A 27,334-nucleotide genomic window follows, 5' to 3' on the forward strand; every position below is an offset into this window, starting at 1 on the left:
GGGGAGTTGCAGAGGACATGACTGGAATTAGAAAGCTAGATGTACAAGCCACGACCTGTTCTACGAGAGCAAAGAGATGGGCTACACAAGAGCTACACAGTCCTTAGCGCGCGCTTGGGCGTGACGCTGATGTCACGGGATTGTGAACCCAATTTTACTGGCTCGTACACTCTGGAAGAGAAACCTCCTCACCCCCCATGGCAGCCTGAAGGACAGAAGAAAAATTATACCTGACAAAGCGCGCCCTACTCAACCTTTCGTTACTCTCAATGATACGGTCCGCGTTATCCACTCTTGAGAATACGCTAGGAAGGCCCGTTGGAGCAAACAGCTGCGTCAAGGTCCCAGCCTTGCTTTAGCGACCTCCCCTTATTGTTGAATAGATCCGCACCTTCACAGTAGTGTCTATTCCACTAACTGCAACCAGAGGAAAATGTGGGTGTCCTTCAATAACGTTGACCACACTGCTGTCTCCTTCGTAAATCCCTTGCAGTGATCCCGTTGCCTTGCTCCATATGAAAAAGTTCCCGTCATCAGAACCTGAAACGACCCATTCATCTCTGGGGCCTAAAAAGTTCACTACAAGGTTTAGATTAGGAAGGTCCGCAGCTATCAGTAGGGAGGCAACGTCACCGTCCTTAATCGTGGCCACATTTCGCGCACCAGCATACTGGCATCGAGGCATGATCACTGGAATATCCGTTTGATAATCCCGCGTTGGAGGATCGTCAAACTCTATGAAGGCTGCGAGATCTTCGTCTTCTAGATCAATATCTTGGTTTTGGGATTCCTCTGCAGACCCCGTGGAGGAACTTGGTTGAGGAACCACCAACGGCATCTTCTGTGGTTGTGTTGCGTTCGCTGGCATGATGGAGGTGGTTGGTGATGCGAGATCATCATCACTGCAAGGCTGGTCCCGTGTGGAATACAGATACACCCGATCACCACTGTACGCTGTCGTTTTCGTCAAATCAATACCTAATCTCAGAGAAGGAAAAAACTGACAAAGGAGCACCTGTCAATAAGCATATCAGCAGCGGCTTTGAAAGGGGCGAACAAGTGAATGACTTCATGTCCATTTGATGGTGAAATGCGAGCCCCAGTTACATGCTCACGTCTTGAGTTCTGTTCCCCGCGTCTTTCTTGAGGCCTCCCAAATCGACGTACGCACGTCGTGACCTCTTCACCAGCTCGGGGTACTTCGCCCCACTCTCGTTTTAAGACTCTTCCAACGTGCCTCCGGTCATACAAATAGCCCTTACGGTGTACAATTTCTCTCAGGCAGTGAAGAGAAACATCCAGAGGGTGTAACTCACATAAGGCGCCTCGCCAGCCACAACAAATTGGTGGGGAGTGATTGGTGATAGACTCAGCGTTGATAACTCATGGTTGACTTTCGTGAGGGGTGCAGGACAAGTGCCATCTCGGCAGTTATGGGGTGTCCTCATATCGTGCTGTCTAACAGTACCATCCTGGATTTTCACCATTCAGTGAGCATGCCCCAAGGGAACCAAGCTACCGACCTCGCCAACGGATAGAAACAAATCGGGACTCTCCTCAACGACAATTCTCTTGACTCGGTTATCATGACAGCGCAAAATTCGAATACAAGATTGACGAGAGTTGTATTCGGTCACAACACCATCCGGAGCTGCACTCTGTGTTGTTTCAATGTCAAATACGCGGACTTGTTCATCTCCTGCGGCTGTCACTCTGTCGAAAATCAAATATTAAACTTGACATCTAAGGCAAACACGTACATTCTAGAGGAACTGGGGAGCATTTGAGCATTGAAAATGTTTGCACGATGACCCGTAGATATGACGGATCGGCAGACAAATGGATACTCTTGCTCTGTGTTAGAAGTGTCCATCCGCCAGACTCGAATTGTCGTGTCATCTCCTCCACTGATAAGAAGATCCCCCTCCTGTGCCCAACTTAAGGCATTCACACATCTAGGCGCAAGGGTGAGCGAAAAACACTTTCAGTACTGCTGATAAGCAGAGTGGTCACCAGCACTTGCCCTGTGTGGCCAGATGTGCTGTCTCCAAGAACATTGACCCTATCCAATCGACGAAACAAGGCTCGAGACAGATTCCGTTTCCTGTTGTCTTCTACATTCGAGACGGATGGGGGTAGCGAGAAGTGGGCCGTCATGAGTATATTAGGTCGACAGCTTATCATACGTCGCAGTGCGTTCGGCTTTTTTGGGCAACATCATTCAAATTCCATACAAATTGAAACTTTACACAAGAAATGGGAATGCCAGCTAAAGCGATAACTACGTAAATTACCCAGAATGGGATGAATGCTACGCCGCAAACCTAGGCCGCTTCAGCGAAACCAACAGCATTTCGACCAAGATCATAAACGGTGAAATATCTGCGCAAGAAGGCATCCCCTGAACACAATCATAAGGCATGAGAAGGAGGCAGTAACCAGAACAATATGCTCACCAATAATCCATAGCGAACCACCAGGAAGATTGAGGTCCATTCCAGTGAAGGCCGAAATACAAGTACCTTGGACTTCAAGAATGTAATCAGTTCCTTTGAGAGGATAAGGCTTGCCACCGAAGTAAAAGGAGAGTTCTGGAAGGCTGGGAACCTTGGCGCAATCAACCTGGTATTGGCCATTCCACGATTTCTTTGCACCGATTTGAGTATTCAGCATCTCTGCGATATCAGTGGGCAGAACGATCAAGGATGTTCCTGTGGGAAACTAAGATAGTGTAAGGTTGTTGAAAGAGTTGTACACACCAGTGTCAATGGCAGCACCAGTGCTCTCGAGTTCAAGGTCGTCATTGCCAAAAGAAACTTTCTCGAGTTCAACCTCCCAGTAGGCCTTACGACGTACTGGAACGTATGTGATCTTCCCCTTGTAAGCAGATTCATCAATTCCTCCAAACACAGCTTCGCCTCCATCCTCTTCAGAGGAACCAAGACGGAACGAAAACACGGGGGAATCGATAAGTCCTTGGTTGATCATACTGTAAAACGGAGGGATGATGTGATTCACGGAGATTGTGTCATAACCAAGACCCAATATCCCGTCAAACCTGGACAGTGGAGAATACTTTAGAAATAGGAGTACCCCTCAAAGTTTGAGACGTACTTTCCAAAAGCAAACGCAAGCCCGGGCTCTTTCACCGCCTCAGCGAAGTCTTGACCTTTGATGGTAATGTCGCCAATTGACAGAAGATCATTGGAGACAAAGCCCTCCATGGAGCCTGAACCATAATGAATGGAGAACTCGGAGCCGTTTGCTTTGAACGTGGATGACGAGGCGGAGTCATACTTGGTATGTAAAAAGCATGCAATTGAGGTACATTTCACGCTCGGAACCCATAAATTGCTCGAACTGCAAGGTAGCGGTGAGTATTAAAGTATTATGCTCGTCCTGATTACGTACCCAGTGTCCAGAATGACCTTGAACTTGACATTGGAAGGAAACATCAAGCACAACAAACAGATTCAGAAAAAAGAGGCATACATACAGATTGAGGAGGGTTTCCGATAGAGATTTCGGTAAAATACTGCGCATTCATGAAGTCTACGACGATTGTGAATGAATGTAATCTGGTTGGAAGACTTTACGAACTGCTTAGGGGAACGCTGTGACCACCCTTCAGCTCATCCTGTGTCCAGAAGAGAGGTTCTCCGTTCTGCATGGCGACACGACGCCCTGTACCACCTACGCCCAGCAAGGGCATTTGAGGCTGGCTGCCACTTGCGCCATATTTCTCGGCAAGATAGGCACTCTCAAACTGTGGGTTACTTGTGGTGGGGGGAAGTTTGTGTAATTTGAGTTTGTGGATACGGGATGCCTCGGCAAAAGAAAGGAGGGCAAGGGCAAGAGGGAGGAAGATCATGGTTGAAAGCAACCCGTAACTAAAGTGGCTGTGACGCAACAACCTACTTGAGTAGTCGGACTTTGAATATTAGCCGCAGTCATTTATCGTTTCGACAATGAGCGTGCGCCCAACGCGTCGAGGAACCGCTCAGGCCAAACAACAGTCATCTTATACCCAGCTAGAATCTCTTCTTCTGGCACAGACTGTCTGGGAGCTTGGCGCAAACTCAGAATCTTGGTCAAACATTGCAAAGCTCCTCTCATCACATCCCCTTATTTCAAGGCCGAAATCCTTCTTCACAGCCCAAGTACTGCCGCCTTACTTCGCCAATTGTCTCTCATTTGACACTTTCCACGTTTAGTCGTGTCTGGCCGTGTATGAACGTATGATGAAAGAAGCAAGTCTGGAGCGGTGAGCGTTACAGCACTTTTTATATTACCCCTCTTGAGCAAGAAGCTAGCACCGATCTGGACGCGGGAATACATGGTAAGTACGTTGTATTCCAAAGTAGCCTGGCCAACCGTTATATACTCTCAGCACCCCAGAATCTTGCTCTAGCTCGGAAACACTTCCAACTTCGCTTCTCTGAGCTTCTTCACCTTATCACTGTGGAGGAAAATAACTTCAAGTTATTACATTGCTCGTTCTACACCTACACTGGCTGATTAAGGAACAGGTCCATCGCTTCAGAAATAGACGACATACGCGCTGGTCTACATGACGAGAGAATAAAGGCCAATCTTTCAGGTGTCCCCTTAGAAGCTGTGAAAGCGCAAGTATGTTGAGCAAACTTGCCTTAGGTGCCACTTATCAAAAGCCCCCCAGGCTCCTGGTGTAGAACAGACGGATGAAATATTTGGCGGGTCAGATTTAACTGGCGTCACAGACTCTGGGTCTTCGGGTCGCGTGAGTTACACATTTATGAAATATTTTTTATCTTGAAGTTTATAGTCGAATAGGATGAAGACAATAGCGCTATCTCTCCAATGCCGCAACTGCCGAAGGTCCATTTATTGGACGGAATCGATGAATCTGGAAGAACTCATGGGTCATCGGAACCCGAACTCAGGGTTTTGACCAACTCAACCAGTCCCCTCGACGGCTCGGAGGAAGCAGAGGGACTTACATTAGCTGTACCAAGCAACAAACCTCACGAAGCCGTACCAGCCCCGACGATGATAAGTGAGCAACTTAATGTAAACGACGCACCGCCAGAGCTTCCTGTAGACGCAGGGATGGCAGATTTGTTTGAAACCCGAAATTGTGCAGAGGAGAAACAAAGTTTAATCCAGCGACAAGAAGAGGAAGAGGGGGATTATGAGGTGAACGGTGAAGAGGAAGAGGAAGAGGTCCCTTTAGAGGCGAAGGTTGAAGAGGAAGAAACTGATCATGAAGAAACGAAGTTACCACCCCCTTTTACTGACGCGACTGAGACGGCGTCAGAGGATAAAACGACGTCTCCCCCCGCAATCATTGAAACCAAAATGGGCGAAGTTGTTAATTTTTCAGATCTCGATGGACCGGTTTCTGAGGAGGAACCAGCCAAAGCCGCACGGCGTATGTTTATCTTCTTTATTAACCTGTCTCTCAGCACTCATTGCTTACAGGCTCCGCACGCCGTCGAAAGTCATCAACGTCTTCTGTACCTCCCCTCCAGACGAGGGGAAGCTCACGACGACGTCGTCAAACAGCTGAGAGTGAGCCTTCACCGAACGAAGTAGATTCCGAGGCGGACATCGACTCCGAAATGAAAATCGATATGCTACAAGTCGAAGGGCGTCACATAACGCCAATGTCAGAGTCTGCTAGGCGACGTGAAGGTAGTATTTCGTCATTTTTTTTTGAACGATGCCCATTGACCGTACAGCAGGTAAGAGGAAGGCGTCACCCCTGGAAGCCGTAGAGTATCAGCGTGAGAAGAAACGAGTGCGAGAAGACTCCGAGCCGGTGGATGACGATGAATCTGGTGCGTATCATTGCTTCTACCGTGCACAGATATCTTAGACAATTTATTAGGCCCAAGCTCGCACAATACCCGCACCCGCCCAATCCGGCAGGGCACCCGCACAGAGGAACAAGTCGCGCTGAAACGCTTCCAGAGTGTTATCGGTCTTCTCCATTCCCAGATATCACAGCACCGCAACGGAAACATCTTCCATAATCCCATAAAAAATTCAGAAGCTCCTGATTACCACGACATCGTGAAGCGTCCGATGGACTTGAAAACAATCAAAACCAGGGTCAAAGATGGGCTTGTCGCTAATTCACTAGAGTTCCAGCGGGACATCTTTCTCATGTTCGCAAATGCGATGATGTATAATAGGCCAGGGTCAGACGTTCATGCCATGGCGGAAGATGTATGTTATGTCCCCTCTGTGACATCTCAACTCTAATGATTTGACTAGATGATGATCGAGAGTGAAGGGCATATTTTGTCATTCCGTCAAACGGAGGGCTATGCTCGTGGAGCAAATCGAGCATAGCCCTCCAGGTCAGCTGCAGTCCTTCCAGATCCGCGTTAGTCATTCCTGAAATAATATCATACAACCGTTTTGTTCCCAGCGACCAATCCAAGTGACCAACATTGGTACATCGTACTCGACAGATACATAAAGTCAAAGAATTAAAACCATGGTTGATAAAGCTCCCCCATTTTCGCAAGCTGCAAAGGATTTGTGGCGCTTGATATCAGGTTGGTAACAGTCTGAACTGCTGGAACCGTCGCCGTCGCCCCATTGCTCTGCAGGACCTACATGAAAAGACATTAAACAAGTGATTAAAAGGAAAACCAAGAGGCAACTTACGTTTTCCCTTTCATTCTTACATGCCATAGTTTCAGCGCGCTTGACCACCCCGTCGATATTTGCGGCAACACTCTGTCGAAAAAGCATGTCAACCGCCCAAGGTTTACCCCGCATCGACATCCACGATATAACTTCATCACGACTAAACAAGCAAAGTTGCTGCTCTAGGTCAAACTAGAACGCTGTTAGGACAACAACCTGCATTAGTATATAAACCACACCTCTGGTTCGGTGAGGCATCGACCCAATGCCATAATGCTGGATGTCAATATACCCTCTGTCGACACAGGCCCGAGGAAATTCTGTATGTTCGGGGTTAGTCGGAATGGCACGATGTCACTCGTGGCAAAGATGGGCAATTGATTAGATACACCTAGACGGAGGTGTAAATGTTGCAAAGTTGGAGACTCGAGCTACAAACCTGGCAAAAGTTCTGACATCGCGATCTGTCCAGTGGCTCGAGAGAGATGGAATCGTGCTGGCTGCCGGCTCGAGAGACAGAGGACGTATGTCATGAAGCTGGTCGATGCGATCTGTAAAGCGAATTGCTTCCGCATCCTCCATAGTTCTGAAGGTCCCAACATAGTTCGCATCATGAACTGAGAAATAAAGGTGTGTCAATGACAAAATGATGCAAGTATTGGCCAACGAACTTTGGTGAGTACATCTTCTGGCACCAGCTTGATAGCTACTTCTTCAAAGAGATCCTTTTTCAATGTGATGAATTCGGTCTTGGTCAACTGTGAGCACATGGTAAATTACCAATGACAACGCTTTCCACTGGGACTACTTACTTGTCTTGTTGCAGATTGGCGGAACTCCCGTAGAACCTTTTTAACTTTTTCTCCTACATGCAAGACTGGCTCCTCTTTTAGCATGCTGTTCTCCTCACAATGGTGGTCATAGATGTCTCCGAAAGAAACATACGAAGAGTCGGTTTGGAACAAACGCACGGAGGGACTGCAAGAAACTGATGCCGGTATATGGAACGAAAGATTGCGCTTCCGACTTTCCTTCTTGCGACTCAAAGCACTGATGAACAAGGCTTGTTAATTGCCTCCATTTCGATAGAAATCTTTGACGTTACCCGTTGAAATTTCGAAGGACCTGGATCACCCTATCTTCGCGACGGTATTGTCGATGACAAGGAAGTTGAACAACGAATGAGGTTTTTGAATTATCATTGCCATAGAGGGTGATCCGTTTCCAACAGGAACCAGTGGACCGGCAATTCTCGAACTTGGGTGCAAATTTCTGGATTCTAATGAAGGCTTGATTTGTATCTTTGTCCTAGAGAAAATACATTAGAAAAAAGAAGGGGACAGGGTAAATTTCTGACCTCAGTGTATTGCCCTGGAACTTCAATTTCATCAACTTTGCTATACTGGAATTCGGTCAAATAGTGGCTCAAGACTGCTAAAGGTTGGAGGCGAGGGCGAGCATCGAGAATTTTCTCAAATCGATCTCTCCATCGCTGAAGTCGTTGCATATATTCAGAATGATTGGGTTTACTCGTGATGAAATCATCTTCAAACTCTTTCTGTTTTCTTCTCAGTAAAAAGCGAACTCAGATAGTCGATGTACATACCTTGATAGTTGTCAGATTGGAAGCCATACGCGCAAGCGTTGAAACAGTGGCCGCGTTGAGGGTACCATCATCTTCTTGACCATTCATCCGAAGTACATAATTCTACAGGGCCAATTAGCTGAGATAAATTCCACGAGATGAGGTATCACCTGGATGGAATCCTGCAATAACATGCAAACATTTCGATATACATCCTCTTCTTGTGAGAGCTTGAATTTGTGTTGTATTTGATCAACCATGGTTTCTAGACTGAGAATTAGGAGAGGGAATGTTGTCTTCAAGGTCTGAAGAATTTCATCTACATGTTCCCACGGCTGGCGGGGATAGGAAGCTGAAGGTTCGGCTACGACGGGAGCGCTGGGATGAACAGTGACTGATGGAGGACGCTCGTTGTTGTCTGACGGCGTAGTTGTGGGCTGAACAGTACTTGGATCGTTGACAGGTGTATCGGTTCCCTCTCGCATAGATTGATCTGAGTTGAGGCGGCGTGACGAATCTAGAGAAGCCTGTGTCTGAGCTGCACGAGCCGCCATAGCCTTTTTCATTATTTGCATTTCCTCTCGAGTGGTGCGGAGTTGATAAAATATGGCCTTCGTTGTATCAGGACACGAAGAACAGAAACAAGTAAAGATTAACTTACCTGAGGATAATGCTTGGAAAGATTGAGCAAAACATATCGAGCCGCCTTCCATTCCCGATGGGAGAGGGAAAGGCATAATTGAGGGATTAAGGTGATCCAGAACCAAAAGGCAGCGTCTCCTTTGTACGTGTCAAACGCTCGCGATATGGTGGACAAATTGTCATCCACGCTAAGAAGCCAAAGGATACGAGAAAGTAAAGGGCGGCTCTTTCCATTTTTGTACAATCCTGCAGCTTGAAGGTAGCAGCTAACAGCATTACTCGCATAGGACAAATCATTTGGTATTTCTTTGAACATGCGGTCACTGAATCGACCCCATTCAGCCCAGGCCTTGGCTTGCGACATATCCAACTGAACGGCTTGTCCAAAGGCAAGATTTGCATCCTCGTTACGACCCAGCCTGGCGTGAAACATACCCTTCAGAGTGTAGAATTCGGCTTTTTGGGCGATAGAGAAAAACATGAGGTTTGTGTTGTTAATGACCTCCAAACCAGCTTGTAAATCATTGGGCTTTTGGTAGTGGCACCGAGCTTGTTCTCTCAGCTTCAAGAAGGCTTCTGAGATTTCTATGTTGGGCAAGGTATAGATTTTTGTCAAGGACGTAAAACAAACGTCGAGCAGGTCATGTTTGCGAGCAACATGAGCAAAGCGGTTAATTATCCATGCAGTTTCGTGGAAGCCGCGATATCCATAGGTGTTGGCACTGCTGGAAGTTCCGGCGTTCCCCTGGTTAGGACCGCCAATCAGGGGCATATATGCATTGTTAATGGAGTGGAAGACATTCTGCCTCCAAGCAACAAGATCACTCCAAATGTTGATATCGTCATACACATTTGGGAGCCGTTCGCGCCAGGCTTGAAGCACCATTTTAAGCTCAGAGGATTTCTTTTCAAGATTTTGGGCGTTGGTTGCGGATAAAGATCCAAAAATTTGAACGGCTTCTTGAAGTTCTACGAATTGTTGAAAGTGTTGGAGAAGAGGTATGTGCCCTACGGACAGATGCTGTGGTAAGGCAACCCATTTTCGAAGCGAAAGTTGCATAGCATCCTCGAGAAGCTTCGTAAATTCGACATTTTTGTCCAAGGCAGCAGGGAGTTTTAGAAGCGCTATGAAGGCCTCGAAGACTCTTCGACGGGGCGTGGGGATTTCAGGAAGTAAATTGATCTGCTCCTCGAGGCTTTCCCGATGATCCGCCCACTCTTTCGTTCGCCATGCACTCTCGAGCATCAGTTCTTGATTGCCCTCACTTTTAGCAAACTCGTAGAGGATATCCCATTGCTGTAGTTTCTCCGCAGCTAACACCCAGTGATCTTCCCATAGACAGTATTCGGCTTCAGAGAAAGGAGTGGCACCTGATCTAACTTTGTTCTGTGCGGCTTCATAGGCATTTGACGCTTGCTCCCACATGCCGTTTTGCTCAAAGGCAAGAGCAATGTTCGTTTCTGAGAAGAGGCAGCGGCGCCGCCACAGACCATAAAACATGTCCTCTTCAGCTAATTCCGCGTATATCTCAGCCAACGAATCGTGCACATAGTCGCGAGTGATAGGTTCGTCATCTTTTGCCAATTCCAACGATGCCCCAAGAATTTCCAACCCAATATGCCATGCTCCATATGTTTTCGCGAGGTATTTTACCAGATGGGGTGGTAAAATCATTGGAGGAGAGCATGCCTGTATTCCTGTTAAAAGAGTTTGTATAATATTTGGTCGCACTGATGCTTGCTTGACGTGATAATCCTTGCTAAGGAGGTTGATCATGTGATTCGTGATGTCGATTTGTTCTCGGCGAGAAAGACAAGACCAAACTGCTGGGAAAACGGACACCCAGGTTTCATGACCGATTTTAGGATCTAAGCAAAGTAAACGCTGCATTGGGCGAATGATTTTATGGCTTTGAGGACGCATGATGGAGGAGAATGGACCTGTCGGTAATTGACGTCTCTCATTCGTCGGACTTCCTTCGAAATCTGCAGCGCCCAATATCAAATGCAGAGCGACGTGAATCCAATTCTGGTCGGCAAGTACGTCCCAACTCTGAACACCCAGAATGTAAGTCAAGCGGCTAAACAGCGACCGGGGAACACTGATGTCCAGCAAGTCCATAAAACGCTCTCGTAGCGAAGCTTCCTTAGCACGACATCCAAGTAAGAAAGATTGTTCAAGTCGTGTTGTTAGGTCGCTGCGCCGGAGTGTTGGTTCCGTGTATATCTCGTAGATAAGGTCAAGATAAGGCGTGAAGAGCGTGTCACCCCGAGTTTCGTACTGCGTCATTTTTTGCAAAAGACTGGCCTTCTCTTTCATCGTGGGATAAGCTTCTTGCCTGTGCATAGCCCATGTTCTCGCGAGATCCAACATGTACCGACAAAGCACAAGACTCTTAGATTTTTCCACCAAAGCGACGAGAGTGCTGAGTAACCATCGCCTTTGATCTGCGAGGAACGCAACTCCAAACTGGCAAATATCTAAGATAGCCATTATGAGCCGGACATTGTTTTCATAGCCAGAAGTTGTCGCTGTCGAGTGAATGTGGTCTTTGGCTAGTTTACTGAGGAGTTTCATAAGAAGCTGGCTGAAGGTTTCAATGCGTTCCGGTGTGGTGCGCACAACTGACTTGAGCATCATAAGGATGCCTCGCAGAGCGATTGAATTTCGCAAACTATCTCCAATGGAACTGTAGATAAAATTGTGAAAATCGGATAATTCGCTAGATTGATCATCGTCCTCTTTAGGCAATGGGTATAACCGGATAAGTTGATCGAAGATCGGATGGAGCGTGTCATGCAGCCCATGGTCGTCCGTGAGCAGACCTTTGCGTATAAGTTTCTGAAGAATGGTTGCGTTAGCCGTGTACCACGAGTCGGAACGTTCCGTGGTGATGGCATGAAGAACTTTTGCAGATGAAAGAGCCTGGCTGAGATGAGCATCACTATTGAGATCAGCCTGGAATGATTCTTCAATCAGTAGAGCGATAAATGTGGAAAACGAGGTCAAATACCTGCTCGAGGGCCCGAGCGAAGAAGCGCAAACCAACAGTGACGTCTGACCAGCCGTTTGGTCCAACTATCAGTTGAAGCAAAGCAAGAATCCGTGGAACAACAGGGGTTCGGGCTAGTTGATCGTGGGGGATAGTTGCCAGGCGTACAAGATAACTGACCATATTCTCCCGTAGTGGTAGAGGTGTTAACCATGTTTGTTCCCCTGGCATCATTGTTTCTACCTCAGCAACCTTGGCCGCCTGCGAGGCCCGCTCTTCCCACGTAAAAATAACTTGTAAGATGTCAATCGAAAGCAGCCGAGACTCTGTTGTTGAAGAGGCTGTCATCCCAAGCTTATTCAAGGAATTGGCAATATGCGGAACAAACAGAGAGCGAACGGGGTAAAACAGTTCGGGTTGCTTGACGATGAGGTGATATATGGCAAGCATTTGTGCAAGACCCTCCTCGGCCAACAATCTCCGGGTGGTTTTTGCCCACTGAGGATGACCGGTCTCTCCTGCATCGTGCTGGGGAAGGGAAGGCGCAAGAGTCGCCAACGCTTCGTGACGTACGTGAGCACGACCTTCCGAATGCGGGATACGGAGCAATCCTGTCCAAGCTCGCAAAATGAATTTGGGGGGGGTGGGGAATGCTGCAAAAAAACGAGCAGCTAGAAGGTAACCCGTCTGCTTCACGATGATATCATCACTAGTAGTGATGTAGAACCAAGCACACTTCATAATGTCCTTCCTCACGTCCTCGAGAAGCTCTGGATAATGGTGTACCAAAACAGTTGTCAGGTGAAGAAGCTCAATTTTAAACATATCATCAGTGTCCGAGAAAGTGCCACCCTCGATAATTGGCTGCCAGATAATCCGATGCAGTCGATTCACGTAGTCTGTATCAAGCAGTCGCCCATTTGGGGATGGGCGCGTGGCTTGAGCCAGGAGAGTCGGCGTCACGATATACCGAATGAAGTGTGCTTTTTGAGTCCACGAATACGACACGTCGGTGAACCACGTGAGGAATCGCATTAAAACATTGCGCCGAAAAAGGACATCCTCGCTGAGTGCAACGTGTTGGTAGAGAAAATTTGTTGTTTGGATGACGTCTACTCCAAGGTTACGATTATAGAGAGAGACGATTTCAAAAAGTAGATCGATGCGGGGAGATTGTTTGAGGGCTTTGATAAAGATGGCCTGGATTATTGAGTGTTGATGGATGATTTCCAACACAGCAGATGTAGTAAGGTCAGGCGGCGCAGCTAGTGAATGCCACAACTCGACTAAAGCCTCGATTACGTATCCATTCTGCGCGAGCCACGTGGGGATTAAGGAAGCAAGGTCGTCGAGAATGTTGAGAGCAGCAATGACCTGAGCAGAGTCAACACCTTGAAGATGATGTACGATGGTCGGGGTTCGGGACGCTAATTCACGCTGGAGATTTGGTGCCATTTTTGCTTGCAATATACTCCTTAATGTACGCAAATGACGAGGAGACTGAAGCTGGCGGATGAAAAAGTCGATTCCTTCCATAGGATACCGATCAAGATATTTGGCCAAGGGTTCTGAAAATGAGCTCTGCGTTGAGGAATTTATATGCGTCTCAGTTTGAACAATGGCGTTGATGAAGTTTTCAAGGAATATGTTTGCAGCTGACGGAAGGAGATGAAAAATGTTAGCAAGGCGCACAAGCTTTGTGAGGCCCTCGCTCTCCGGCAACGATACTTTTGATGACGACTGGAGCATTTGTGGATCTGCGACGATACGGAAATGATCGAGCAATTTATGGCCAATTTCAACCTTGAAATAATTTGTCAGGAGTTCCAACAGCCGTGCTAGACCTTCCAAACCAGGCACAGAGAGGCGCTTGGGATCAGCCAAATTCATCAGAATGGGCCGTAGACCAGTCTGAAGCAACTCTTTTGGAAGCCGACTTTGATGAGTCAGGACCATCCGCAATCCTTCGTGGGCGACGTCCTTGACTTCAGGTGAAGGAGAATAGAGGGATTTAAAGTAGACACCAGTAACTCTGAATATTTTGAAGTAAGTCCCGTTTCCACCGATAAAATATATCACTACCTTTGACGAGTCTGAGGTTGCCTCGAAAAGAAATCTGTCAGAGGCATCGAAGCTGTGAGCAACTTTATGCACGCCACTCGAAGCTTTATAATTTCAACGCCCCCCTGCCGCACACGAGGCCCTGAAAGTTGTGCATCTTCTGCATCCGCCAACGCCAATGTCTCATGCAAAAGTCGAAGTAGTTCATCGTTGAGTTCAACAAGCGGTGGGTCCAAGCTAACACAGTAGCGAACGGCTTCAATCATACCAATTTGCTTTGAGAATGGAAGGGCTCGGAGGGGCTTTGTATAGATGCCAGCGAGCATTCGATCACGATGAGGCATGAGGAGCTCCACTGCTGGACGCCCACTAAAGTTGACCAAAAACCCAATGCACCTTTGCGATGCTTGTCGCACAACGGGGTTAGAGCTTTGCAATTCTGGAAAAAATATTCCCATCAAATGAATCAGCTTGCTCCGAGCCACTGCGATGCCTTCGCCCTGGAAATTAAGACCAGAGTGACTGATTTTTAAAACGTCGATGAGGACATCCACCACATCGTCGACATTTCGAGGAAGATCGAGAGGAAGATCCTTGAGGATGTGTAGAAGAGTGCGAATGAGGTCCACCTCACGGTCCGTCACCCACTTCACTCCGATGTCAGGGGTGCAAGTCATAATCTTGATGCCGCTGCAGCCAGCACGCTTCCGAACCCAGGAATCATCCAAACAAAGAGCAGTGAACCTATTGGCAATCTGATGCAATATCAACAGGATGTGCTGATAGGTGACATCTGGTTGACTGCTCATCGAGAGAAGATCCAAGATAATGGACGTAATGACAGACTGCGTCTTGTGTGCAGCCTCATTTTGATCTTGGGCCAGGGCATGCGGGAAGGCATCTAGATAGCATGATAGGAGGCTACTAGGAGAGGGAGGTCTGCCAGTCGGTTCTCCTGTCTTGTACCGATTAATTTCTGCATTAAAGATGACATGGCCCAGCTTCCGAACAAATGCTTCTGCCTGATCATGAATTTCCGAAATATGAACGGCATCGAAAACGCCCTCCAGTGAGCTCACAAATACCTCTTCAACATTGCGGCCTTTGATACCCTACAAATAAAAAGAAAAGGTGAAATTTTATTTGGGTGTGTAACTGGGAGAGAATACCTCATGCAAAATGAAGGAGAGACAATTTTCCAAGAAGTGGTACGCGTGGACGCGATCGATCGAGGACTGTTTTGTTACAACCCGCGCAGCCAATGAAGCCGCCGGTCCCAGATCGATTCTCTCAGAACTCCCCCCAAAGAAAATGGCCATTTTGGCCGACTCTGAGTGATGATGAAAGTTAAGTGCAGGCTCTTTCGTTAATAACCGTCTGTTGCGCCCCCCAAGTTTGCCCAAAATGCGGATAGTGGTATGGGCAGGATGATGGTTGGCAGGGGCGGGTTTAAGATGACTGAATAATGCCTCCATCAGTTCCCTGAGAACTGTACTGAGAGTAGGGTCCAGAAAATCGGGCGTCAAGTTATCAATGCAAAGCTCGAGAGTGCGCAACCCTTGAGAAACTAGTTCGGGGCTTCCTCGCAAAGCTAACGCCAGCGGCTGCATAAGGTAAGTTAGATGCGGCAGAAGGTGGGTGAGTCGGAGCGGGACAGTGAGACAAAGCTCAACAATCATGTCACGCGTTTGACCTTCAGAAGCGAGGAGTTGCCGATTCAAGCTTTCCAGCATGTCCGGGAGAAGAGGAAGGACTGCGCTGTAAAGCAACTCAAAACGTCCTCCACCAACACCAATGGCCCGAAAAAGAGCTCTCAGAAGATGAAAATAGTTCGTTGGTTTCGTTGCTTTCGCAGCAAGAGGAAAACAGTCCATGAGTAACTTTGCGAGGTGAGCAGCTAGGATGGTTTCATTCGTAGCAGGGTGTGATGCAACCGCCCCGAACGCCATTTTGAACAACCGAATTGTAGCCGCAGCAGTGAGATCATCGTACTCTCCAAGTGATGGCAGTCGGTCGATGAGAAATCGCAAGACAATGGCGAGAAGAGCGGGGGAGGTATTTTCCCGGGTGAAGAGGAATTGACAAATATTCAGGAGCATGATCCGCTTTTGAGCACATGCAAAAAAAAACTCCATCTTGTGGGTCCACACTTCCTGGAAAGTGTGGGGATCGATTTCGAGGAGAGCGTGCCCGAACCAATCAATGGCATCATTTTGTTCGTTCATGCGGGGATCCGGATCGAACAAAGACATACAACGGATACAACCCTCAAAGAAACGGAAGATCAAGGTCCCATCAGGTGAACCTGCATTAGCTTTTTTAATGGCTGCAAGGCAAACACGGAAACCGTGCAGAAGTGTCCTATAGATAAGACGGGATTCTGGTGAAGGTAAGATTATGTGAAGGGACTGTGAGTGGATGGGCTGACCGTGCATGACCTCCTCCGGCTTTTCAATGGCATGGACAGCGCCACCTACGGGTCTTGCCTTTTCGATGAAAGTAAAATCCACATGAGAAACATCTGTCATACTCTTCGCCCGTTCGATATTGGCGCTGATGTCTGTGTACACAGTACATAACCCCTCGAGCCTTTCAAGACAAGTCTCAAACATAGCTCCAATGAGCCTGGCTGCACCTTCATTTGACTCCTTCGTCGAGATAGCATCGGTAAGCCCAAACATCATCTTCGCAAAAAGGGTGTGGAGATTTATGCCTAGGGCAGGATTATGCATCAGAGATGAATAGACATGGACGATCCGAGCTAATTGATATGAAGTGAGTTCATTCCTAACATGATGGACTAGGTCTGCAACAGCAGTATAGACCACAGCGCTATGAATGAATTTGTTCTCAGGCCAAAGTCAATCAGCGATAATCAATCTCACCGCAATATTTCTTTGCTGGCTATTCCAGTGCCAAGAAGGACACGTTCATCAAAGAGTTTATCAAGATGGATGAATAAAGCACGGCGGTGAGGTGTTCCCATGAGGTGGCGAAATACCACCATTAATTCCTAAAATACTGGTGAACGGGGCAAGGAATTGGTCTCAAACATAAATACCTTTCGGAGTGCAATACCATTAGCAGGGCAGTCTTGGAGAATCCGCAACGCACTCAAGATAAGAGTTTCTCCGTATGCATCATCCTGGTCACCAGTAAAGCGCATTACATATGCCAAATAGGACAACATCTGGACGCACGTCATCAGCCAAATTAACAAATGAAAAAAAAATCGTGCCTTGATTTGCGCGTGAATCAGGTCGCTGTATGTTGACGCATTCTTGATAGACGGGGTCATCCCAGCCCATATTCCTCCCATAGCCTCGTACTCCACGCGTGCCTTCTGTTGCGCTGGTGATTCTAACGCTAGCATATCAAAAGCAGATGCAGTAGTATCTTGTATCGACGTTTGGACTAAAGAGCGATTGAGCTGCGACATGATGACCATGACCATACCCATCTCTCCAAGCACTTTGAAGCTCCGCATCGCAGGAAAAGCAGAGTTGGCATCAAGTAGAGCAGAATCTTCAGAGAGGTATTGGTCGACAAGTCCCCGCATGTTCCCAAACACTTCTTGAAAAATAATGACGAATTCCGACAGACCTTCTTTCTTCAGCGAGCGGTAGTTGCGAATAAGGTCAACCAGTGTTTTGCAAGCCGTGCTGCCATTTTCCTCATTGTCGTGGCGTAATACGTGCAACATGCAGGCAAAAACTGAATCAAAGTGAACGCGTACGGCCTCATTAACTGGGAGGCGGTTCAGGATTTCGAACAAAACTCGACGAAACTGGTATTCAATAGTTTCTTTTTGAGACACGGGTTCTCCGGCTTGAAGCAATTCGACAAGAGCCGGCACAAGATACGGCAGTGATTTGGCTGTGTCGGCATCTCGAACTGTGTCCAGCATCTCTTTTATTTCGCATGCGACGGCATGCTTGGTTCGAAGGTCTGTTAGAATAAGATCCCTTTAGCTAGTGACGCGCATCGAACGCAATGAACTAGCCTGTATTTGGATCAGCAATGCGTGCAACACGTATCTCAAAATCAGAGTTGGCTGTAGAAGAAGAGAACGTGGGTTCCATTGGTGGGGGATCAGCCATGTCCAGGTTGTAAGTAGACAGGTGAGTGACTTGTCACGTGATACCCAAACGTCAATTATAGAGTCCAAACTGTACCCACCAACCTCAACCGCGTACTCCAAACAATGGATATTGATAAACTATTCAAAGTGAGTGGTTCGAAACACTGAATTCAAGCTCAACTCAACAAAATCAGGTGCCAAAACTTCCTGCAGGCGGTAACAAGAGGAAACTTCCCGACAACCCCACTCCAGAGATGTTGAAGAAGCTGAAAATGGATTCCTCTACACCTAGCGTGTTTGCAGGAGATCCCAGCCGGTACTACTCTACCCAAGCCAAGGGGGAGACCAATTCAGCCAAGTCGGCGACCATCCGGGATGCACAGGACCAGGTCGCGGATGAGAGCTTTGCTCCTGGAGGAGATGCAGACTATTTCGCGGAAGAGGACGACGAAGGACGTTTCTTTGGAGGAGGTTTGACGTCTGAACAGAAGACCATTCTCAACATATTCGATAACTCAACGGGTGAAGGTATCCAAGATGTTGTGAGTGCGATATATCAGTTGATATTTTCTCGTCTAATCATGCAAAGCCGCAAGAACTATCCATCACCCTTGTCCGAAAGTCACTGCTCACTTTTGAGCGCTGTGTAAATAAAAATCAAGAACAGCGTTCAAAATATCCTAACGATCCTTCTAGGTCTGCATATCCTCATTTTTTCATGTCCCATTATTTATGGCGGTGTTTATTTTAGATTCATTGATTCCGAGGCAGACCTGGATAGTGTCATAAAATCCATGTTATCCTTATCTCAGGCGCCTGTACTTGCATACCCCGAGTTAGTGCGCTCCGGAGCGGTGGCGTTGCTCATTGGACTCCTCGCTCACGAGAACGTGGACATCGTCATTGACGTAGTCGAACTGATCCATGAACTTACCGATGAAGATGTCGGCAACGACCTTGAGAATGATGAAGCGTTGGAGGAGATTGAGGCGGCCTTAAAACTCTTGATTGACAGTTTGGTACGGTCAGATCACTTTTTGAAAGTTTGTACGCTTAACGCGCTCTTTAGGTAGAGCACGCGATCCTAGAGCTGTTGGTTGATAATTTATCTCGCATGAACGAAACAGAAGAATCTGATAAACAGGGAGTTTTCCATGTTCTGGGTATGTATTTTGTAGAGCATTCCGTTGTCGAGCGAGGACTTACCGAATTTCAGCTGTTTTTGAAAACATTCTAGGTTACAACCCAGATCTTGCCTTACAACTTGTTTCCAAGACGAATGTTCTGCCGTGGTTGTTAAACCGTCTGCAATCAAAGACGCACGACGAAACCCGAGGATATGCCGCAGAACTACTCTCAATTCTACTCCAAAATAATGTAGATAATCGGATACGCTTCGGCAAGGAAAATGGTGTCGAATTGCTTCTAAAGGTTCTTTCGGTATGAAGAATTAGCTTGTTCTACTCGCGCTGCCATTTATGTACGTCTGTTGGCAGCAATACAGACGGAAGGATCCTGTGGACCCCGATGAGACCGAGTTCATGGAAAACCTGTTTGACTCGCTATGTTCAGTCTTGAACGAACCCTCTATCAAACAGCTCTTCCTCTCAGCGGAAGGGCCAGATTTAATGATCCTCATGATGAAGTGCGTTTGTTACTGGGTTATCTCCTCAATTTTTGTGACAAAAAGTCAAGGGAGAATATGCAGTCTAAGTCTCGTGCCATCAAGGCTCTTGACTACGCCATGTCGGGAACGACGAGCTCAGGCGTGTGTGAAAGTTTTGTGGAGGCTCTTGGCTTGAAAGTCCTATTCGCCGCACTCATGGGAAAGGTGTGTATTGTTCTCGACGCAAAATCGGCGAGCTTAATTCCCTTCCAGTCGAACAAGAAACATAAAATGCATGCTGCCTCTTCGGCATCAGCGTCCGAAGACATTACCCATATTCTTGGCATCATCGCATCACTATTCACTCATCTAGCTTCTGATTCTCGAGGTCGCATCCGTTTACTAGCAAAATTTGTGGAGGGAGATTACGAAAAGGTTGACAGACTAATAGAACTCAGAGATGCTGCACAAAGTCGCCTCAGGATGACTGACTTGGAGCTTGACGCGGAGAGACAAGTATGTTCCCATATCTATATGTCTATGATGTGCTAAAATTCGCGAGGAGCTTTCTGAGGACGGTGAGGCCACTTCCTCGGAGGACGCAGACTCAACATACGTACGAAGATTAGAAGGAGGTCTCTTTACGCTTCAAACTCTGGATTATATCCTGGCCTGGCTGATCATGGAGGATGATGGGGTTCGTAATGAAATCAGATTTACATTTGTGAGTACATCCATTGACACTTCTGCAGATCCGCCTTCACGCTATTCGCATGTTGAGCCGAAAAAATCAATCTGTGAATAAGATCGTGGAAACTCTGCGTGTGTATTATGACAATCTTCAAGATGAAGAGCGACCAAATGAAACAGAGCACCATTTATCTCGAAGAGAAATATTACAAGGTTTGATAGCTGCTCTAGAACCTTCTCAGGAAAATACATAGGGACAAAAGGCTCCAAACTCATGGGATGGAGGAGTTGGATAATTTGCTATCCAACAGAGTGGAGGAAAATATCATAGCCAACGTCCCCGAGGTTTTAATTAACTCATTCTGGAACCGGATCTCTGCTATGACTTTTTTCCGTAACCGAAGAAACAAGCTATCGATTAGCGGGGCTTGTCCTAGTACTGGTCGATACATCTCTGCACAAATGGTCAATACTATTCCTTCATGCACCAAGCTTGCCCACGCACCGATAACAATGCTGGCGATTGTGCAAACAATGTCTCCAAAGCGCGGGTCAGTGGCATACTTCAGAAGGAGTCTGAGTACAGGTTCCAATAAAACGTCGTCACGCCCTGCCAAGGCAGCCTTTAACCCATCTCGATGAATGAGTTCATGAATAAGCGAAAACGATATCGTTGGTGGAACTTGCTAAAGAAACCGTTGAAACAGAAAGCATATATCTGTGAAACAAAGCTTACTTTTCGAAGAACCGAGTCCAACGCGGCAGAGTATTTGAATGCCTTCAAAAGTTTGTCATACTCTTTCAGGCGCTTCATCCGCCGACTCTCTATCCGTAGTTCGTCGTTGTCCCAAGAAGGTTTGTGCTCAATTCCGTTCGTTTTCGTCGTTTCATAACCTATAAAATTGGTTAAGTTAAAAGTCACATCCGCTTCTTCGGGTTTATGCTGTCGTCTTCGAATTGAGAGGGTGCCGTCCGCCATCCCTCCGGCTAAATGTGTCTCGTCGGGCTGTTTCACTAGTCAGGTACTAATGAGATGTAACCACACAAATGCGCACTGATATAGCCAAACAGAGAATAGGGGCAGGGTATCGCATAGTATGAACGACCTGATATGTGCTGACGTCGTAGACTTTGACCATATGATCTAGACTACCCGTCAGAAGACGGTTAGCGGATCCATTGAACGCTAGCGCGGTGATGGTCTTCTGGTGATTCGATAGGGCCCTTACACAGCGGCCTCCTGCGACCATATCCCATGCGCGAAGGATGGGGCCCGCAGATGAGATTGCGACGGTTCCAGAAGGGAACATTAAAACTTGCTCAACCGGCGTTTTGACTGTGTCCCCTGCTGACTCAGGTTCCCTCATGGTCATCTCACACTGGCCCGTCCGAGAGTCAAAGAGCCTTACGGTGGCATCGTAAGAGCCAGTTAAGACGATATGAGGATTAGACGTTGATACCTGGCCACAGCGAACGTAGTCGGTATGATCCGTGAACGTTGAGATGGCCGTTTGAGAGGGTATATCCCAAAGTTTTACTGACGTGTCATCGGAGCAAGACAACACTTGTGTAGGTGCCAAAAGAGAGAATCGAGTTAAGTGAACTGGTTGTTTGTGTGCATCCAGAGTTCGAAGAATTGCACGAGAATTGATGTCGAAAACCTGAAGGGCAAAGTCAGAGAAAATACTGGGTAAGCGAATGATACCCACTTGCACCAAGCCGCTGTCATCTCCTGCAACGACAAGTTTGCCGTCTTGACGGATATTGGCGCTCCGAGCAACGTCCTTGAAACGGGAGATTGTCTTGGTGATCCTTTGAGTACGGGGAGCGTAGATTTGAACTCTTGTGGCAGCGGTCACGGCATATCTGTGTGGTTTTGATGGAGAAAAGTGAATCGAGGTAATTGGCGCATACTCCTTCACAAAAACAGGATGTTTGAATTGACGCCAATACCTCGATTCTGGGTTGTGTTTTGAGGAAGATGGACGTGGATGAGTTTTGACGAGGACTGGTTGATATTCCATGCCAGGCTGACAGCCTGAACTCCAAGTGGAAAAGAGAAAATTAAATTTCAATAAATCACTCTAGTCCCCATCACGTGATTATTTTGGATAAGATCAAATCAAATCGATGCTTGGCTTCAAAGATTTTCGTTAAACTCAGGTTACACTATTACCTCGTCTGCCACTTCTTCGCCATGTTGCTCTATGAAGACATCCTCACAGGAGACGAAATGTTCTCCGACGCCTTCCCTTTGTATGTGTCCGCATCATCCCAGATCACTCTCACGGTCCTACTCAATTATTCTAGGAAAGAAGTAGACGGTATAGTCTATGAAGTCGATTGTCAAATGATCTTCTTTAAGGAAGGCGACGTCGACATTGGTGGAAACCCTCCCAACTCATTAGCATACCCTATTACTGAGAACTCCTCGTTTCTAGGTGCCAATCCCTCCGCTGAGGAGCAGGAAGAGGCGTTGGCGGATGGAGCAGTCCAGGTCAACAATGTTGTCCATTCTTTCCGACTTCAGCAAACATCTTTCGATAAGAAAACGTACCTGACGTACCTGAAGGCGAGTCGGTCAACGCCAAAGAACACCTGAGATGTTCATAATCCTCCTTCCAGGGATACATGAAAGCTATAAAGGCCAAGCTTGCGGAGACCAAACCGGAACGTGTCGAGGCGTTTGAAAAGAGTGCTGCAACATTCGCCAAGAAGATTGTTGGCAATTTCAAAGATTTTGAATTCGTGGGTCGTGTTCCTTGATATCAAGCTACTTCTTAATCCGATGCCACAGTACACGGGAGAAAGCATGAATCCCGAGGGCATGGTTGCGCTACTCAATTATAGGGTATTTTTTTATCCACATTCGCCATTGAGTGTTGGACTTACAACTTTGGTTGTTGACAGGAGGATGGTGTCACCCGTAATGTCGATTAGGCTGATGTTTCTATCCTCTGACTGATGAGCCCTTTTTAGCTTACTTTACATTCTGGAAGGATGGGACGAAAGAAGTCAAGCTCTAACGTTTTTTTTGTCATAAGTTGGTTCAGGCTAATGAATATATATGTTGTACTTAAATAATGCTGATAAGATCTGAGTGGCGGCGGACTTTAAAATCAAGAGGCAGGCAGACGTTGAAGTTCTTAGTTCAAACGTGCAACGTTCAACATTTATTCAACCTTCTTGCCTCACTTTAAAATTTAAGCAATCAGTTTACAAACGCGTTCGAAATCTTCATGTCTTCTGCACTTCATTCTCTCGTTCTTAGCATTATACCTGCATCCAGGACAGCAGAGGACCTGAAGGAGGATATTGTCTCTCATTGCCAGGAGATTCTCAACAGGGGAGTAAATGCAGTATCTCCAAGTCTAGTTGCCTGAATTTCTCATAGCCATATCGGTCACAAGCACGAAGCAGATTTAAGCCAGGTAGTAGATCTTGTGAAGCGTCGACGTGCGTAGCTCCACTCCCGAATGTCATACCTTTATACACACGAATATAGTTTTGGCAACATCACCAAATGGATCAAGTGCTTTGAAGTTCTCAAATCTACTTTCTCGCCTTCTCAACCAGGTTGGTCCGCATGAACTGCCAGGCTCTGTTTCTGAATTACTTTCAGCCAGTACTCTCCAGGAAACCGGAAACAATCATGTTTCTCTACTCTTTGGCATCCTCTCCAGCTGCTCAGCCTTCAGCCATCCTACTCCCCTTGCTAACATCCCCGCCATATCAAAAGACTCCTGTAATTCAACAAGTCTTCAATGACGCCTCAAAAGGGGGAATGGTCACTGTTAAATCCAAAGCAACTCTTTTGAGGGACTACCGTTCAGAGAAGAGTAAGCTCGGATCAAGCAGCCGCAAATTTCCCAAAAGCTGACCAGGTCAGAATTAGGTCATTCACACCTGCCAGAATCAGTCCTTCTCCGAGACGCCCTTTACCTCCTGCAGGGAATATCGGGGAAATTCGTTCGCTTCTCGTTGACTAAAGAAGAAGAAAATAGGATCCTCTTTGTTGAGGATGCTGTCCGTGCTCCGTACCATCACCCTCTGTGTCCTTGCCTAACCACTTTCCGTAGAAATGGCATATCCCTGCATCAACTCAGGCTCTGATACATCGGTTGGCTGAACTTGGTTATCTATACAGCAGAATTGAGCGCTTCGTGCAAGAGCGTGAAGGTGCAAACGGAGTGGGGACGATAGAGCAAAGCCTTTGCCACCACCTACATCAACAACTCACTCAATATTATCGTTTGATAGCCATGCTGGAGACGCAGATATCTAAAGCTCCACAAGTCTCGGACGATTCTGGTATGAGCCACGACGGTGGAAGAGATAACTCCGGGCTTTCGTTAAGAAGGCTTGACGTTTGGGTGAATGAGTGGCGGCTCAGAATGAGGATGATGAGTGTATGTGTTGAAGGTGCCCGAGGTAAATGAACTTTCATTCTATGTAGTGCACGTTGTTTACAAATGTTCTCTAGACACACATGGCGGTGCACTGGTAAATTTGATCCACAGTTATACTGATAATGGTGACCCTTTCGTTAGGATGTTTACGGATAAGTTATTGGAAGAGGTGTGTGTTGTTGCAGGCATTTTCTTCGTTATCTTTGAGCGCGACAGGTTTCTCGGCCATTTTTTGCCACCCTACACAAATGGCTTTTCTCTGGGGAATTGTACGATCCGTTTTCCGAATTTTTTGTTGCGGTGGATGCAAACATGGGCACTACATCCCGTGTTCACCCCTCCTCACTACTGGGAGGAGTCAACCAGATCTCAGGAGATGGCGGGTTCACAGGGATAGGTAGTGATGACGATTTCTCGGGGCTGCGAGAAAACGGGGTCAAGCTTTGGGAGGCAAAGTATCGGTTCCGAAAGGAAATGCTTCCCATGTTCGTCGGCGAATCTTTTGGAAGAAAGGTTCTTTCAACTATCTTTGACGTATTGTGGATTGCGTGATCAATTCTTTTCTAGATATTCTCGACTGGGAAGAGCTTAAACTTCATCCGTTACAGCTGTCATGACAGCGACTGGGTTCTCACACGGGAAAAAATGAGCAACACAGGTGGCCGTAAGCTTTCAACGAAATGAGTATTTCTGTCCATAAATTCCCCGGCAGTTTTGCAGTACAATGATATCGGAGGCCTTGAAAGATCCATCGACACGGCGTACCGCATCGCCAGCCATCGTTTATTCGAGGTATTTGTCGAGAAATTCAGGCTCCTTGATCATCTTTCCGCCCTCAAAAATTACCTCCTGCTTGGCCATGGGGATTTTGCTGATCAATTAATGGAAACATTAGGGTATTACTTCTACAATTAATTATTACGGTCTTCTCATCCTTTTAAAAGCCCGAGCCTGGCAAGACCTGCAAACACTTTGTATCGGCATAATCTTACAGCAACTCTGGAATCCGCCATCCGATCTTCAAACGCCCACAAGGATCCAGTGGACGTCCTACGTCGTCTCGACGCACGAATGCTGGAGTACTCACACGGCGAAATAGGTTGGGACGTCTTCACTTTGGAGTACAAAGTTGATGCGCCTATCGATACCGTGCTTGACGCGGACGCTATGGAGAAGTACCTCAAGCTTTTCAAGCACCTGTGGCAAATGAGGAGAATTGATAAGGCTCTCGATCAAAGTTGGATGAGGATTATTGGGGGTGCTCGCGCTTTCCTTCGAGTACCAGGTATGAGCCACGATGATCATTTTTAATCTATTGACCACGCGCCGTCAGACTTGGAGCCAAAATGGCATAAAACTCGTCTTGTTGTGGCCGAGATGATACATTTTATTCGCCAAGTTGAGGCTTACTGTCGTCTTGAAGTAATCGAATGCTCCTGGAAAGGTCTTATCGATTTCTTGAACAAAAAAGAAGGCGATTTGGATGCATTGATCGAGGCACATCGGCTATATCTAGACCGTGTGACGAAAAAGGTACTACTTTGGAATTCTAAGCCCGGGAAGGAGGTAAGCTTTCATTGTGTCCTCCTACACACAAAGGATCATTTATCATTCACTCTAGGACATTGTCCTGTTCCAGGTTAAGGAGATCTTTTTGGTCATCCTGCAATTCCGAGAGGCCGCCGTGAGCATCTCCCTGGCAGTAATCAGAAATGGAGCTGAGCCGTTACAGGATAATTTTTATAACTACTGTTTATCGGAATCTTCACGACGAGACCAGGACATGGACGCCGATCGCGTAGGCTTCCACCCTTTTTTTCTCTCCTTGATACCGCTTACAGCTTGGCACCAGGGAGTGTACACAGGAAACCCGCAAGTCAGAAACCAACCGCAAGATGCCTTACCTGGATTGCTCAGTCGCTTAAATGAATACGGCTCTACATACTCCGATAGGGTCCAATTTCTTGTGCAGCATTTGCAAGTGCATCCTGACTTGGATTGTCGATTCCTGGGCATTCGGTTGTCCTTCTCCGAATTTTACAAATCAAAGAAGGATCAAAATCTGCATCAACAAAGATCTTGACTTCACCTCTCGTTATTGATCCTAGCCCAACAACACATCGATGCATACATGTGGAAGATACTGATACTGACCAATGAAGAGGATGCAAGGCTTACTCGCGACGAAAGCCACGACTAGAGAGGCGTCGATAGTGCCCAAAAACATGGCGTAATATAAAAAGTTGTGTTGTGGTACAATTGAAATGACGATCTAAACTTCAGCATTCACTGCCGAATTTTCAGTTTTTCTTCGTTTCTTAGCACGTTCACGCTTCGTTTCAAGCTCATGCCATTCACCTTCCAGCGTTGCCAAACTAGAAGAAGATATCAGCGAGGACGAACAGAGATGAATAGCCTTTCACAAACCCGACCGGAGGTTCTGGAGGGGGTGCCTCTTGTGTGAAGTAAGGGGCTTCCATTGCCTGAACAGCGGTTGCTCGTTGGGAGGGGTCATACGTCAGTAACTGCTCCGCAAGATCAAGTGCTGCTGATGACATCCACCTTGATATATTTTTAGAAGTGGCTCAAGGAAAGAAACAGTTTGTATTCTTACTTCTGAAATAACTC

General features: G+C 46.9%; 6 protein-coding genes and 1 pseudogene across 7 annotated transcripts; 4 read left to right on the top strand and 3 right to left on the bottom strand.

Moving 5' to 3' along the window:
- Nucleotides 1-2,203: 2,203 nt before the first annotated feature.
- Nucleotides 2,204-3,886, bottom strand: PR_A8 (aspartic peptidase A1). Its single transcript, XM_001877098.1, has 7 exons — nucleotides 3,601-3,886; nucleotides 3,497-3,552; nucleotides 3,412-3,434; nucleotides 3,115-3,360; nucleotides 2,760-3,058; nucleotides 2,457-2,711; nucleotides 2,204-2,401 (listed from the first exon to the last, which is right to left on the bottom strand). Exons 1-7 carry the CDS (start codon nucleotides 3,869-3,871, stop codon nucleotides 2,325-2,327), a joined length of 1,227 nt encoding a protein of 408 aa, XP_001877133.1. The 5' UTR covers nucleotides 3,872-3,886; the 3' UTR covers nucleotides 2,204-2,324.
- Nucleotides 3,887-3,968: 82 nt separating this feature from the next.
- BRD16204 (bromodomain containing protein) lies at nucleotides 3,969-6,336 on the top strand (the record flags this gene model as incomplete). Its single annotated transcript, XM_001876664.1, has 11 exons — nucleotides 3,969-4,160; nucleotides 4,215-4,264; nucleotides 4,314-4,339; nucleotides 4,391-4,481; nucleotides 4,530-4,629; nucleotides 4,679-4,759; nucleotides 4,813-5,410; nucleotides 5,461-5,673; nucleotides 5,724-5,819; nucleotides 5,870-6,210; nucleotides 6,259-6,336. 11 exons carry the CDS (start codon nucleotides 3,969-3,971, stop codon nucleotides 6,334-6,336), a joined length of 1,866 nt encoding a protein of 621 aa, XP_001876699.1.
- A 140-nt stretch (nucleotides 6,337-6,476) lies between these two features.
- LACBIDRAFT_246384 lies at nucleotides 6,477-17,863 on the bottom strand (annotated as a pseudogene; the record flags this gene model as incomplete). The annotated part of the gene is given in 17 exon segments: nucleotides 6,477-6,593; nucleotides 6,658-6,831; nucleotides 6,879-7,030; nucleotides 7,079-7,256; nucleotides 7,311-7,388; nucleotides 7,408-7,430; nucleotides 7,445-7,689; nucleotides 7,745-7,947; nucleotides 7,997-8,193; nucleotides 8,242-8,347; nucleotides 8,395-8,835; nucleotides 8,886-11,825; nucleotides 11,881-13,891; nucleotides 13,939-15,032; nucleotides 15,090-16,752; nucleotides 16,806-16,933; nucleotides 16,982-17,863. Coding segments are annotated over 17 exon segments (10,632 nt in total), but the record flags the coding sequence as incomplete, so codon positions are not given.
- Nucleotides 17,864-18,124: 261 nt separating this feature from the next.
- LACBIDRAFT_311834 (uncharacterized protein) lies at nucleotides 18,125-20,551 on the top strand (the record flags this gene model as incomplete). Its single annotated transcript, XM_001876665.1, has 11 exons — nucleotides 18,125-18,148; nucleotides 18,196-18,543; nucleotides 18,591-18,697; nucleotides 18,753-19,020; nucleotides 19,071-19,164; nucleotides 19,218-19,441; nucleotides 19,498-19,646; nucleotides 19,697-19,832; nucleotides 19,881-20,123; nucleotides 20,173-20,304; nucleotides 20,360-20,551. 11 exons carry the CDS (start codon nucleotides 18,125-18,127, stop codon nucleotides 20,549-20,551), a joined length of 1,917 nt encoding a protein of 638 aa, XP_001876700.1.
- An 18-nt stretch (nucleotides 20,552-20,569) lies between these two features.
- Nucleotides 20,570-22,321, bottom strand: LACBIDRAFT_311835 (uncharacterized protein; the record flags this gene model as incomplete). The annotated part of the gene is made up of 5 exons (XM_001877099.1): nucleotides 20,570-20,751; nucleotides 20,803-20,983; nucleotides 21,034-21,303; nucleotides 21,353-21,958; nucleotides 22,007-22,321. The coding sequence occupies 5 exons, from the start codon at nucleotides 22,319-22,321 to the stop codon at nucleotides 20,570-20,572; spliced, it is 1,554 nt and encodes a 517-aa protein (XP_001877134.1).
- A 143-nt stretch (nucleotides 22,322-22,464) lies between these two features.
- On the top strand, nucleotides 22,465-23,398 carry LACBIDRAFT_311836 (translationally-controlled tumor protein). Its single transcript, XM_001876666.1, has 7 exons — nucleotides 22,465-22,553; nucleotides 22,608-22,681; nucleotides 22,739-22,869; nucleotides 22,923-23,045; nucleotides 23,095-23,148; nucleotides 23,208-23,223; nucleotides 23,277-23,398. Exons 1-7 carry the CDS (start codon nucleotides 22,495-22,497, stop codon nucleotides 23,321-23,323), a joined length of 504 nt encoding a protein of 167 aa, XP_001876701.1. The 5' UTR covers nucleotides 22,465-22,494; the 3' UTR covers nucleotides 23,324-23,398.
- Nucleotides 23,399-23,536: 138 nt separating this feature from the next.
- On the top strand, nucleotides 23,537-26,789 carry LACBIDRAFT_399442 (gamma-tubulin complex, DGRIP91/SPC98 component; the record flags this gene model as incomplete). The annotated part of the gene is made up of 15 exons (XM_001876667.1): nucleotides 23,537-23,647; nucleotides 23,708-23,753; nucleotides 23,803-23,873; nucleotides 23,920-24,136; nucleotides 24,193-24,323; nucleotides 24,377-24,728; nucleotides 24,781-24,875; nucleotides 24,923-25,219; nucleotides 25,274-25,370; nucleotides 25,419-25,602; nucleotides 25,651-25,991; nucleotides 26,040-26,272; nucleotides 26,328-26,390; nucleotides 26,439-26,504; nucleotides 26,559-26,789. The coding sequence occupies 15 exons, from the start codon at nucleotides 23,537-23,539 to the stop codon at nucleotides 26,787-26,789; spliced, it is 2,535 nt and encodes an 844-aa protein (XP_001876702.1).
- Between the last annotated feature and the right edge of the window lie 545 nt (nucleotides 26,790-27,334).

Source organism: Laccaria bicolor, genomic scaffold (assembly GCF_000143565.1).
Source record: "Laccaria bicolor S238N-H82 LACBIscaffold_4 genomic scaffold, whole genome shotgun sequence".
Lineage (NCBI taxonomy): Eukaryota > Fungi > Basidiomycota > Agaricomycetes > Agaricales > Hydnangiaceae > Laccaria > Laccaria bicolor.